Below are 13,450 nucleotides of genomic sequence, written 5' to 3'. Positions count from 1 at the left end.
ACGTGGGTCTTTGTTTTGTAGTTTTATTATTAAAAGTCTGTTAACCCCTTACCCGCTATCTGCGCCTGGGTCCTCTCTCCGTTTCTCACCTCCCCGTTCCATGACATAAACTTGTAACCACAGTTAGTTCTGGTTTGGTGCTGGTGTACCTTGGTGTACCCAAATAACCACATTGGTTACTAGCAAACCTTAAAGGGATAGTTCACCCAAAAATTAAAATTTGTTCACCATTTGACACGAGGGTGAGTATTCCAAACCTGTGTGACTTTCTTTCATCTGCAGAACACAAAAGAAGATATTTTGAAGGACGTTGGTAACCAAACAACTTTGGACCCCATTGACCTTCATTGTATGGACAAAACCACGGAAATAATTCTCAAAATATCTTCAATTGTGTTACACAGAAGAAAAAGGTGCATAGATGACACAAATTTTATTTTTAGGTGAACTATCCCTTTAACTCTGGTTTGAAAGGGACCGATTTTGATGGTTAAGTTCATTGAAAAGACTGGTGCACACCTGTACTCTTGAACTTCCCACTGAATACGAGCATCCCAAACACAAGCCAAAGTGAAGTTAAAAGCCATCTAATGCAAGTTTTTGTGTGTGTGGTGTTGGTGATGTCTACGTATGCACTGCTAGACGTCTATGCAAATTCTATTCTTTGCTCAATGCAAAATCTCAGCAAATGACCCTTACTAATTCAGTTCATCTTACCTCTACCTCACCTTGCAGTTGATAAAAGCTTTTAGATGATCACAGACTTAATGGAATGGAAAAACCTTTTCTTAGACTTTTTTTTCTCTGTGAAAACATCTTGATCTGTCCTCTACGGAGGCTCAAAAATCCATTTACAGGCATTTGAGTGCCTGCAGAGTATTGTCATGTTCTCATGCATCCCAGACTCGCACCCATTAGCTGAGGAAGGACTCTGCGGGAAACACAATGCTTGTACAGCATATGTAACAATTTTCAATGAAATTTCGGAATTTGCCGGTGCAACCCGGTTTTAAGAGTTTTAGATTACTCAAGTTTAAAGTTTTGTTTTTGTATGCTTTTGAATCTGTAAGCTGTTGAATACATACCTCTAGCCCATTTTGTAAAGCATGATTCAATAAAGGAAAAGTTCATCTCAAAATCAAAATTGTGTTATTTTTTACTCACCACGTTCAACATGTTATAAGACCTCCCTGCATCTTCGGAACACACATAAAGATATTTTAGATGCTTCCGAGAGATTTCCAGGCCTCCTCATAGACATCATGGTTATTGTTGTGGTCAAGGTCCAGAAAAGTACTAAAGACATCGTTAAATTGGTCCATCTGCTCATAGTGGCTCAATTGCATTTTTTGAAGCGACGACAATACTTTATGTGCGAAAAACAAACCAAAATAACGACTCTAATCGATATATTCTCCTCTGCCTTGCAGTCTATGGTGCTTGTTCACGAGAGCACTTCGACGCATACGCATTCGGTGGGGGCAGACGCCGGCGCTCTGACTGACAACCCGGAAGCGCAACTCTGTGTTTACAAGCAGACACACGCTGTAAATAAGCTGATGTTCGCAAAATGTCTGATGATCTCGATATTGAGGAAGACTTGCACTTTTTTGCCCAACCATACAAACTAATGCGCATGCGTCGAAATGCTCTCGTGAACGCGCAACTTTTCCTTTGAGGTTTTGGGTTCAGTTCTTATAGTTTCATTTCTTCTGACAGCTTTCCAGGATCACTGAAGACGCGAACATTACCTGGAAATGCACTCACTTGTGATCCTATGGGAAAACCAGATGCAAATACTCCTTAAATTACGTTATTAATCTCAGACCTCATAATCAGAGTATCAATCTCTGTTTCCTAAAGTTTTGCTCTCTTGTAAGCCCACAGAGAGATCTGTGATGCTATCAATGTTGCCAGTATTCTGGTCCTCAATGCCCCCGTATAAACTGTCTTCAACTAATCTGTGGCGGCTTTAATTAGGCTAAACAGTGGGGAAATAAAGCTCTAATCTACATTAAATTAATTCTCGCTGGAGTGCCTTTATTAAGATCCCAACACCTCATTAGGTGCAAGGGCAGGGAGCAGAGGATACTGGGAAAATTGTTACTGACAGTTTCCAGCTTATTTTATCTTAAAGGGATAGTTCACCCAACAATATAAATTCTGTCACCATTTATTTATCCTCATGACATGCATATGACTCTTTGTTCTGTGGAACACAAAAGACGGTATTTTTTCAGAACTGTCTCAGTGGTTTTGTGTCCGTACAATGAAAGTCAATGGGGACCAATGTGTTTGGTTACCAATGTTCTTCAAAATGAATAAATGATGAAAGATCACTTTTGGATGAACTCTCCCTTTAATATGCAAAGACAACTACTGTATATATTTCTATACAGAAGGTTAATTTCCTGATAAGCGCAAACATTGTGGCTTTGTAGTGCTGTCTCAACCACATTATTACGTATAGAAAACATATTCTTATGGAATGTGCAATGTGAGCCATATAACCTAAGAACAATTGTTGATCACTCTATCAACTGACATGTTGAAATGGAATGGAATGACACTATTTCTAGACATTTCTAAATTTATATTGAGATATTCTTAACATCAAATTTTGTTTCTATTTCCATGCCTGAACTTCTCTGCCTCCTGTCACTCATGCCCCTGTATTAAATAAGCTCCATCTTACATATCTCAGGTCTCACTGTGTGTTTCCGTCCCATCAGTCTTTGCTGCCTCTCTGAGGTCCACAGTAGGGAGGAGAAAAATGAAAGACAGCTTAGAGAATTCCATCTGTCTCGAACTGACACCCATTCAGGTGACAGGTGGCATATCAGCACTCTGCGCTGTGTTTGTGTGCACGTTATTTCTGAATGTAGGGTGAGGGTGTTATGTAAGTTCGGCAGGATTGATATAATTACCATGATATGTCAAAAAAAGGAAGCTGACCTCCATTGTTAATCTCTGCTGGATTGTGCGATGACTGAACTCTGATCCTCCCTCATATAATTGTGTGTCTGCGTTGGGCGAGGCGACTGTGAATTGTGCTGATGTAGAGATGTAAGGGATGATTCTGATTGGCTCGAGGGTCACGGGAGAGACACTGGTCACAACTGAAGCTTGAGTAAAAATAACCATGCTAAGATTTTCCAGGGAACCAATAAGAACGAAATGCATGTTTGCAACTGTCACACTGTGTATATGAATGTGAGAAAGGGAAACATGGATGTTCACATCTGAACTCCACTGTTGAGAGTTTGCTATTGTAGGGGTGTCAAATTGGGTTAGCGGAACAGGGTTAGAGGGGGCAGTCCTGGCTTTTTTGTTAGCTGTGAGTCTCCGGAGGGATTAGTCCTGAAATCCTAACAGAGTGGGGTTCGGCTAACAAGGACACATGTTTGGCATCTAAAGTCTGCAGACTTTTAACAGAACTTATACTGCAACTGTGAATATCTGGACTGTGAAAAAAGTGTTTTATGACTTCTGGATAGTTCAAAGTTTATTTATGAAGATAAGGATACAAAACAGGTAATTACCAGTGATTTAACATTATGTAATTTTCACACTGTTGTTTCAAGACAACTACATATTTCTATAGCCTACAGTAGGTTAATTACAGTTTTGGTGGATTTTGAATAAACAGATAATTGGCAAATGTAAAAGTATTTTCTGTGTATACTACTGTACATTTGTAATATGTTTTACTGGATATCTGATAAAAGATTTATTTTTTAGAATTGAGAATATCTCTTTAAGTTTTTCTGTAAATCAAAATGTTATAATCTAACTTTTAGGATAGAATCATATTTTTTATTTGATTCTTTGAACTATTGCTTCAATAGTTTGTTGGTATAGAAAAAACTGAAGAAGAAAAAGATGTTTTCTTCTTTTTTGTGTGTGTCTTTTTGGCTGTTGTCCATTTGCCTAACCCAACCATTGTGGCTGTCTATAAGTTGATACATATCCCATATAGATGGTGAGATGTTTCCAACAAGGAGCAAAGCTGTTATTTGTGTCTCAGGGGAGCACATCCCTAGGACAAAACTTAATTACACCACAAGCATTTTGCTGCTTTCTCCTGTGTCTGGAGAATCATGTCAACATTCACAAACCAGACAAGAAACACAATATAAGAAGTTTATGAAGTGTATGAGGTCTCCTGCAGTAGCTAATATAGTTTACCTGCTTTTGTTACATTAAAAACACATGTAGTTCATCTGAGACTAAGCTGATTATATTCATCACACTTGAGAAAGAAATGCAGGTATATTTCGCCCAGGGAAGCCCTCTGTTTGTCTGATTTAATACTACATGTAGATTATTTTTCCTCTTTTTTTGCATAGCGACAGTTGGCTCTTGCGTTATACACTCTTGTGCCATCAGCAGTCTTTTTACCAACACGAAAACAAAGAGCTGTTCTCACGCTCACTCTCAAAGCATCGTGTGCAGTCAGATCTATATTATCTGATCATATTGGCGTAAAGATGTACCAGTGTAGGTGGTCAGTGATGCGCCCGCTCTTGGTTCGCTGAGTCATCATGTGGGGGGCTTTCCTGGAAAATCTAAATCCCACCATCTCCTTTTTTATTCTCTGAGGCTAGCGTTTTGTTGACACGTAATGGTGTATCGTGGGAGTCATGGCCCTGTTGTTGTGTTTAGTTCAGCAAGAAACAGATATATTTTCTTAATATAAAATAAGAGGATGTCATTTGTCTTTTAACAAATCAAATTAGTCTCTGATTGAAAATGAATGGATGGTTTTCGCAATGAGGTAATAAAAGATTATGTTGAAATTCAATGGGTTGCCTTGGTTCCATCACACTGTAATTTTAACCTCAGAATCACCACACGTAATCCTGACTGAACAGAACTGAAGTAGGATAAAGCACCACTTTTCAGTACTGCCTTGTAAGAAGGCTGATCGAATGTGGACTTTTTTAGCTTTGGATTTACTGGTTTCTCAGGTGGATGCAGGAAACTGGTATTTCTCCCTCTACTGCTTTCTGTTACTTAGACCTATTGTGTTTCTCCCCAGGCACAGAAATCATGGATAGAAAGAGCATTCAGCAAGAGAGAATGTGTGCACATTATTGTAAGCACCAAAGACCCCCATAGGTAAGTACTACTGCTGTCGTAGTCTTTCTCCAAGGTATATTTTAGACAGATGGATTGAACATTTACACTGATAAAAGCAGATGTAATTAAACTGAGTCATAATGAAGCATACTATTAATTATTAAACAGACAATTATTCTTAAACATTGTAATAAATCTGAGTGTGGCCTCTTTTAAAACTGCAATCTATCTGGGAAACACTTATTTTTAAAGAATTTTCAATAAAGAATTCAAAATTAAATTTAAAATAAAACATCCTATAATCTGGGAGCACATAAGTTTTTCTATCTGGTTCTCAAGAGAGCACCTGGAGATTCGGTTTGGTGCTCACATTGCACATAGTGTGACAAATTATATTTACCTATTAAAAATAAAAAAGTAGTTACTTTTTAATGAACAATAAACAAAATAATAAAGTGAGGTAATACTATATTTATATTACTTTAAAGTACACTTAAAATACAATGGTAATGTATTTCTTCTTGTTTTTCTTTTTACATTAGTAAATATTAATTTTCAACACCAATTTTGAAACCTAAAACGACAACCTTTTTGGTTTTTGGCAGGTTGATGGGAAGTGCACTTGCGAACGCACATGGAGACTTGCGGTGCGGAGCTAGGATCGAGTATAGCATAGAGAAACACAAGCTGCATGCAAGTTTCAAGTTTAAACAGCTTGTCCTTTTAGCAAGTTTAAGAGAAGCGGTGTTTTGGTAGACGTGCAGCGCAGCGCAGTGCAGTTCCAGACATTCACAGAGGCAGCGCGTGCGAAGATTTTTACGAAGCGCGCTCTGTAGAGAAGTTTGTCCGTTTAGGGCTACTGTAGAAACAACACAGAGAATTCTATGCAAGGGGACCCGTGGTGTATGTAGATAGAAATAGCTCATTCTAAGGTACTAAAAACATAACGCTTCATTTTGTAAGGTCTTTATACACCTCTTAAGACGTAGGTATTCATATTATATTGCATTATTGTCAATAGATCCTACAAAAAGTTACAAACAGGTTCTCAAAACTTTTAATGACAATAAAAATCTAGTGAAAGTAAAAATATTAAGTTTTCACATACTTCTTACTGCTTCTGTCTTCTGCAACAGGTGTTGTTGTGGCCGTCTAATTGGTCAACATGTCGGCCTGCCCCCCAGCATCTCATCCAATCAGAATGAGAAGTCAGAGCGTGTGCCAAAGAATGACAGTTTGTCGGAGAAATGGTCCATCAGCAAGCACACACAGCTCAGTCCCACCGATGCCTTCGGTACCATTGAGTTCCAGGGGGGAGGACACAGCAACAAAGCAATGGTAGAAGCATTCATATCACTCATTAACAAGAGTTTAAGGCTACAGTATTAAAACGATGGCATTACGTAACTCTGATTAAATATTCATAAACCTTTCAGAATTTAATTCTATAATAAGCATTTAGCCAGATCAAGTTTTAAACTCTCTCTTAATATGTAACTTTTGCAGTCTCGTAGGTTGTTATGTGTACTCCTTGATATTAAATTGTTGGTGTACTTCTGCAAGCGGTCTTACCATTTTAAGGCACTTTTCTGTGTTTTCAGTATGTTCGAGTGTCTTATGACACAAAGCCAGATTTACTCCTGCATCTGATGACAAAAGAGTGGCAGCTGGAACTTCCAAAGCTGCTCATTTCTGTTCATGGAGGTCTCCAGAACTTTGAGCTGCAGCCCAAACTCAAGCAGGTATTTGGCAAAGGTCTCATCAAAGCTGCCATGACCACCGGGGCCTGGATCTTCACTGGAGGAGTTAACACTGGTATGTTTATTGTCACATGGATATTTGGAGGTTTTAATTACTCATAAAATACAGTACCAATCAAAAGTTTGAAAACAATTACTCATTCTCTCATTTACAATTTTCCACCTTTTAGAATAATAGTAAACTTATCAAAACAATGGAATAGTTATCTGGGAGTTGTGTTGTGACTAAAAGCATATAAATTAAAGCGGCCCTAACACACACGGTTTCTGCCAATCTCATATTAATCTTGAGTACCCATAGAGTAGTATTGCATACTTTGTATCTTCGAAGAGTATTTAGTTTGATCACATTTATAAAAGATAGATACAGCTGTACGATTTTTTCCGAAAGCATACGGCGCGTACGGGGGGGAGGGGTAGGCTGAACTAAAGCACATGCGCATCCATGGCCAACAAAACAAAGACATCAGTTTCACTCACCGCTGTTCATGTCCAGCATCTTTTAGCGCTGGGACGGCTCCATATATCAGTTTCAAACGATCTCCAAATCCAGCGTTATATCTACTGTTTATATAACATTCATCACCCAAATGCAGTGAACAAACAAACTGAACTTCGTGAACGTATGCTCTCTCTCTCTCTCCTGCACACAAGTGAAAGTGACATCTGCGCATGCTCATTCGCCTGCTCTCCTTGCTGCCACGTGGGCGTGCCGCGTGCTTTTCCGGGAGAATTGTCCAATAAGGGACTTAGAAAAATTGTTATGAAACAGTTTTATATGTTCGAATTATATGTTTATTTATATGATATTATATGTTTCCGAAACCTGTACGATTGCTGGGGGAGTGTATCGAGCACAGAAATACTACGTAATACGCCCAACTCGTTTTTTGACAAGTTGACCATATTAAGCATCAGAAGACAGCACGTTTAACATTGTAAAGAAGTCATAATGCATGACACACTGTTGCAGCACCCCTTTAACTAAAAACTGTATTATATATTAGCATCTTCAAGTTGCCACCCTTTGACTAGAATTTGTAAAATCATTCTCTTTTATGATTCACCTTCTTGAGGTCTCATCCTGGGAAGCTTTTTAAAGAGTATTGAAGGATTTCCCAATCCATTCAGAGATCTTATTGACTGCTTTTTCTTCATTATTTAGTCTAAGTCATCCATTTCAAAAAATATTTTTTAATTATAATGTTGTTTTCTAATTAAACAAAGTTATATGTTGACACAATTATATGAGAGAAAATGATTTTTAAGATCTTTAGAAACATTTCAGTGAAGTGTTCCTAAACTTTTGACTGGTACTGTACTCACTATATATACTTAATGTATAGATTTAATTGTGTATTTGAAGTCATTTAGATGGAAGGAAATATTATATCAATACAGTTTATCAAATATTGGGCATTGTACCCGAAGGTTCAGGTTATTGAAGAGCCTTAGATTACACTTATTACAGTAATGAGATGATGAAAATGCTTGTCAAAAGAAAAGACAGAGCTGATTTCTTCAACACGAATGGTTATAAAAATACATTCACATACACATGACCGCATGTTTGATGTCCTTAATGTTTTGGTTATAATGCTCATACTGAGATTCTGTTATGTCCTCCATTATACCCACTCTCCCACCCCAGGAGTCATTAGGCATGTCGGTGATGCTCTTAAAGACCATGCTTCCAAATCCAGAGGAAAAATCTGCACTATCGGCATTGCCCCCTGGGGCATTGTGGAGAACCAGGAAGACCTGGTGGGCAAAGATGTAAGTGACATAATCATGAAACTGACTTTTCTAAATGGTCATTAAAAGCACAAGGTCCGACAGATTTGACAAGGTCTGATTTCATATATTCACAGTCACAGAGCTCATTATTCACGATAGGGATTGTCAACACCACAACAGGAAGATTTGTAGTGTATTCTCTGTGTATTCTCCGAATGGATTCTGTGTCATGTGGAATTCTGTAAATAATTAATGTACATATATTTACTCTGTTTCACCTCAGCCTGTGCATGAGTCTCCGAGGACAGATGCAGAACTTAGACAGAGAGATAGAATCATTCTTTATTTATAATCTCTGATTTCTATCCAGTCTGACTCTTGTGCTCTTGTTTTACCATTTTGCTCCTTTCTCTCTCTTCCCCTGCCCTCATGCTCTCTTTCTCTCCGGTCTGGTCTTATAAGACATAAAGTGAATATTTTAAACTCCAAGACGAGGCTGTGACATTTCGACAAACTTAAAATATATTGCACATAAAGGTCGTACTGAATGTTTCATATCTGAATGTGTATGTAGGGTCCTCAGTTGAAATAATGGATATGTAGTTGAGAATAAAGGGATAGTTCACCTAAATGTAGTTTACACTACACTGTTCAGTGTTTCTTGACATTATTCATCTTGTTTTCTGACTGCTGTCAGAAGGTATTCGCTGTCCACTGATTTACACATGTCATCCTGCTCTTTGCAACATGTCACTCTACTTTTTGCAAAACATCACCTATGTGTCATTGTTCATATTCTGAACATCCCTGCACACTTATCTCTTTCCCTACTTCATGCCGTGTGTCTTGCAGGTGGTCCGGCCATATCAGACGATGTCTAACCCTCTGAGTAAGCTCACGGTGCTCAATAGTCTACACTCGCACTTCATTCTGGCTGATAACGGCACCACCGGAAAATATGGAGCGGAGGTCAAACTACGAAGGCAGCTTGAGAAACACATCTCCCTGCAGAAGATCAACACACGTGAGGAACTTTGCTGATGATTGCCGTTGCTAATGATAAAAGTGAAGTGTGTAATTTACCAGAATTACAAGAAATGATTCTTTCCAAATAACTTCTTTAGCACATCTGGCAATAGATGGACAAACATATCCCATCCCAAATTTGCACCATTGGTTGGGACAATGTTATGATGTCTAGGCCAGTCAGGTTGCTCAAACAGAAATTTCAATATGCTAGACAAAATCAGTGGCAAATTTAAAGCATTTTAGCGTGACGTTTTGATTGTCAGCGAAGTTTATGCTGACCTTGAGAATATTCAGAAGATTATTGGCAGTGCTCAAATCGGTGTCGCAAGATGTAGAGTTTACTGCAATGAGATCACAAAGCCTTTTGTAACAGTACATTGCCTGATAAAATCCAGACATTAGATTCACTCACATATCAAATAAATAAACTCAACTGAAAGAACATATTCACAATAAAGCCAATGAAGATGAATACATTCATGAAAGGGGAAAAATGCTTCAGTTTTGTTTATGGTTATGTAGATCATTATGGGTCACACTGACATTGCAAAAGGCATGTACACAAACCTTTCCCTAAAGGCTGACTCATGAATACCCTGATTAGTTATCATGCTTTTTTATCTATAAAGAAAATGTTACCCCCGTAACAGAATGTTCTTAAAGGTACAGCTCACCCAAAACGAAAGATAAAGAGTGAACAAGTCCATTCTTCTTTTCTCACTTTGTGTTCCACAAAAAGTCAGAACATTTGGAACGACATGAGTCAATGGTAGAATATTCAGGCCTTGGGTGATCTATACCTTTAACATGACCACAACGCACATAATACGCGCACAATATTACCATCACCAAGCATCTTTACAATACTGGAGTATTTTAATTTTTTTATTATGAACAGACATAAACCCCTCGTAACACTGTATTGCATCAAATGACCCATTACACATAGGTGCCATGCACTGGAGGGGACAACGCAAGGTCAACAGGAAGTGAGCCAGTGTTTGACCTCTCCCGCCTGTCATGTGACCTGTGGACTTCCCTTTGTCATCCTATGCCTGGAGTAATAGAGGGGGCTGGGAAGTCAAAGGGATGCTCAGGCGTCATTAATTTCATCAATAACCAGCACGCTTCATAACCCAGCCTCACCCACACTGCCTCATCCACAGGACTAGCATCCAAATAACCATTTGATTACACTGGACAAACTACTTTTTCTCTGATACAGAGGACTACTAATTAGTGATGCAAATAGCATTGCTAATACTAATATCCCCATTAAATGAAACATTTTTGCGATGTGTGACCCTTGAACAGGCAATTACAGCCATTTCAAGTTATATTTGAAAGCAAAAATATTAGGAAGTGATTATTTACACTATGTTAATGCTAGGTGCTATTTGCCCTGCAAGTAGTGGTAAACAACAGCAAATACCATTTGGACCAAGTGTATGTATTGCTGTAAATAGAATATTGTTTACACTACTGTAAGCGCAAATAGTGATACTGTATAGTCCGTTCGCATAAACTGTAAATCAATATGCTATTTGTCGGAGTTATGACTTCTGTTTATATTCAGTTTATATTTGTATAAAGCATTTACAATTTATATTTAGTATTACTGCATGCTAAAAGACTAAAAGTCAGGCGCTTTTATCCAAAATGACTTCCTGAAATTTTAGTAAACGTTCAAACTGCCGGCGCGTGTCTTGAGGACTCAGAGGAATATTGCTCGTGGCCTCTTGGGGGCACAGCCCAATGCCACCAGCGACAGCTCTTGGCTGACCCTGGCCGATGTTAATGATGCTGATCGTAAGACCCTGCTTAACGCTCCTATCACTCCCTCCGGCCTCTTTGGTGACGCCGTGGAGTCAGTAGTCGAGCACTTCTCTGAAGCGCAGAAGCGCACAAACGCGATAATCCACTTTATGCCTTGACGCTCATCTCAGCCGTCTACGAGAGCCTGCTCTTCGTCCGTGGCGCTCTCCGCTCAGAGACCGGCTAAGCAGTCTGCCGCTCCCGCGCCCCGGGCTCACAAACCGGATGTCTGGCCCAAGCAGTGGACGGGCCCCGTGAAGAAGTGTCGCGGGCCGAGTAGAAGCCTTCATCGCGATGGCGGACCATCCTCGGCTGCCAAGTCTTCGTCCTGATGGACCTGCCAAGAGAAGGAGAGAGCTTGTGGGTGGTCCGGCCCCCAAGTACCGCGTTTTGTATCACATTTCCCATGCTGTTGCTGACGACAATTGCAGTGTTCTGAGTTCTGGTTGTGCAAATGCAATAAAAACTCTACCACCCTCACAAAAAGAGCTGTCTCCCCCTCACTTAATCCATACTGCGTTCCTTGCCCTGCCACGGTGCAGCGTGAAGCCGCAGTCAATGTCTGCTATGACCTCTCGCTGTTATCGGGATGGCCACAGCCCCCCGGCGCTCATGGCGTGTACCGCGCGCGAGCAGCAGCCAGATTATTTCCCCCGCCAGTGCTTTCAGCTTCGCTGGGGCAGTGCTCTGCACTAGAAAGCTCGCAGGTGATCACACCTGTTGTGATTCGGCCGTTATGACACGTGGAGAGCCATTCCGGGCATCTCGCAGTGGGTGTTGAAAATAATAGAGCACGGGTATTCTCTTCAGTTCAAACGCAGATCTCCCCGCTTCAGCGGCGTGGTCCCATCACTTACATTACCACAGAATGCCCCTGGGTTGAGAGAGGAGGTTCTTGTGCTCTCGAAAGGAGCGATAGAGCGGGTCCCTCCGAGAGAGCTGGAAAGCGGGTTTTACAGCCACTATTTTGTGGTTCTTAAGAGAGATGGAGGGTTCCGTCCGATTCTGGACCTGAGACCCATTCGGAATGACTGCTCTGAAACAGATCCTGGCACAAGTTTGTCCCGGGGACTGGTTTGCATCCATGGATCTGAAGGATGCGTATTTTCACGTTCAGATAGCCCCTCATCACTGGCACTTCCTGCAATTCGCTTTCAAGGGCATAGCTTACCAGTATTCGGTGCTTCCATTCAGGCTGGGCATGCGCATTCTGAATTATCTGGACAATTGACTGATTTTATCCCATAACCATATCCCACTTTTCGGTCATACAGAGATGCTGCTCCGTCACTTGGAGTCACTAGGGCTGCGTGTGAACATGCAGAAGAGCAGGCTCACTCCGAGTCATATCTGGGTGCACTCTGAGACTGTGACTGTGAGTTCCCCTGGGGCTAGTGACGCGGCGCACAGTGGTCACAACGGACGCATCGACCTCAGGCTGGGGCACAGTGTGCGAGGGCATGCCGGCGTCGGGTCTTTGGTCACAGTCACAGAGCAGGTGGCACATAAACCGTGTGGAGCTGAATGCAGTGTCCTTAGCTCTACAGGTGTTTCGGCCACAGCTGGTACAGCGACATGTTCTGATTCGCAACGACAACACGTTGCCAGGGAGGCGTTCGCTCCAGAACCCTGTTCGAGCAGGCTGTGTGCTCTGACAATCAGGGAGGAGAGGGCGTTGGTGATCCTCGTTGCCCTGTATTGGCCGAATCAGCTGTGGTTTCCAGACCTGAGGGAGTTGCTGATGCCCCCCCGTGGCGAATTCCCCTCAGGAGAGACCTGCTGTCACAGGCGAAGGGTTTGATATGGCACCCCAGCCCAGAGTTGTGGAGCATGCACGCGTGGCCGCTTCAGGGTCTTGAGCGTCCTTTCTCACTGTGTGCTTAGCACTGTCACAGAGTCTGGTGTGCCCTCCATGAGGCGCTGATATGCTCTCAAATGGGGAGTGTTTGTGAAATGGTGCAGTGATAATAGTATCGACCCGGTGAGCTGTCCCGTGTCTGATGTCTTACTCTTCCTGCAGCATAAGC

The 13,450-nt window shown here is 41.0% G+C and overlaps 1 protein-coding gene across 16 annotated transcripts in view; it reads left to right on the top strand.

The window, feature by feature from the left end:
- trpm3 (transient receptor potential cation channel, subfamily M, member 3) overlaps positions 1-13,450 on the top strand; it is a 115,299-nt gene that overhangs the window by 48,079 nt on the left and 53,770 nt on the right. For all 16 annotated transcript variants that reach the window (XM_057363043.1, XM_057362977.1, XM_057362994.1 and 13 more), the window contains exons 2-6: positions 5,042-5,121; positions 6,219-6,420; positions 6,684-6,897; positions 8,494-8,618; positions 9,432-9,603. In XM_057363043.1, the coding sequence (XP_057219026.1) occupies positions 5,042-5,121; positions 6,219-6,420; positions 6,684-6,897; positions 8,494-8,618; positions 9,432-9,603 (793 nt within the window). The remainder of the gene's footprint in view (positions 1-5,041; positions 5,122-6,218; positions 6,421-6,683; positions 6,898-8,493; positions 8,619-9,431; positions 9,604-13,450) is intronic.

The sequence above is a fragment of the Triplophysa rosa genome, linkage group LG2 (assembly GCF_024868665.1).
Source record: "Triplophysa rosa linkage group LG2, Trosa_1v2, whole genome shotgun sequence".
Classification (NCBI taxonomy): domain Eukaryota; kingdom Metazoa; phylum Chordata; class Actinopteri; order Cypriniformes; family Nemacheilidae; genus Triplophysa; species Triplophysa rosa.
This window is presented reverse-complemented; position numbering and strand designations above follow the sequence as displayed.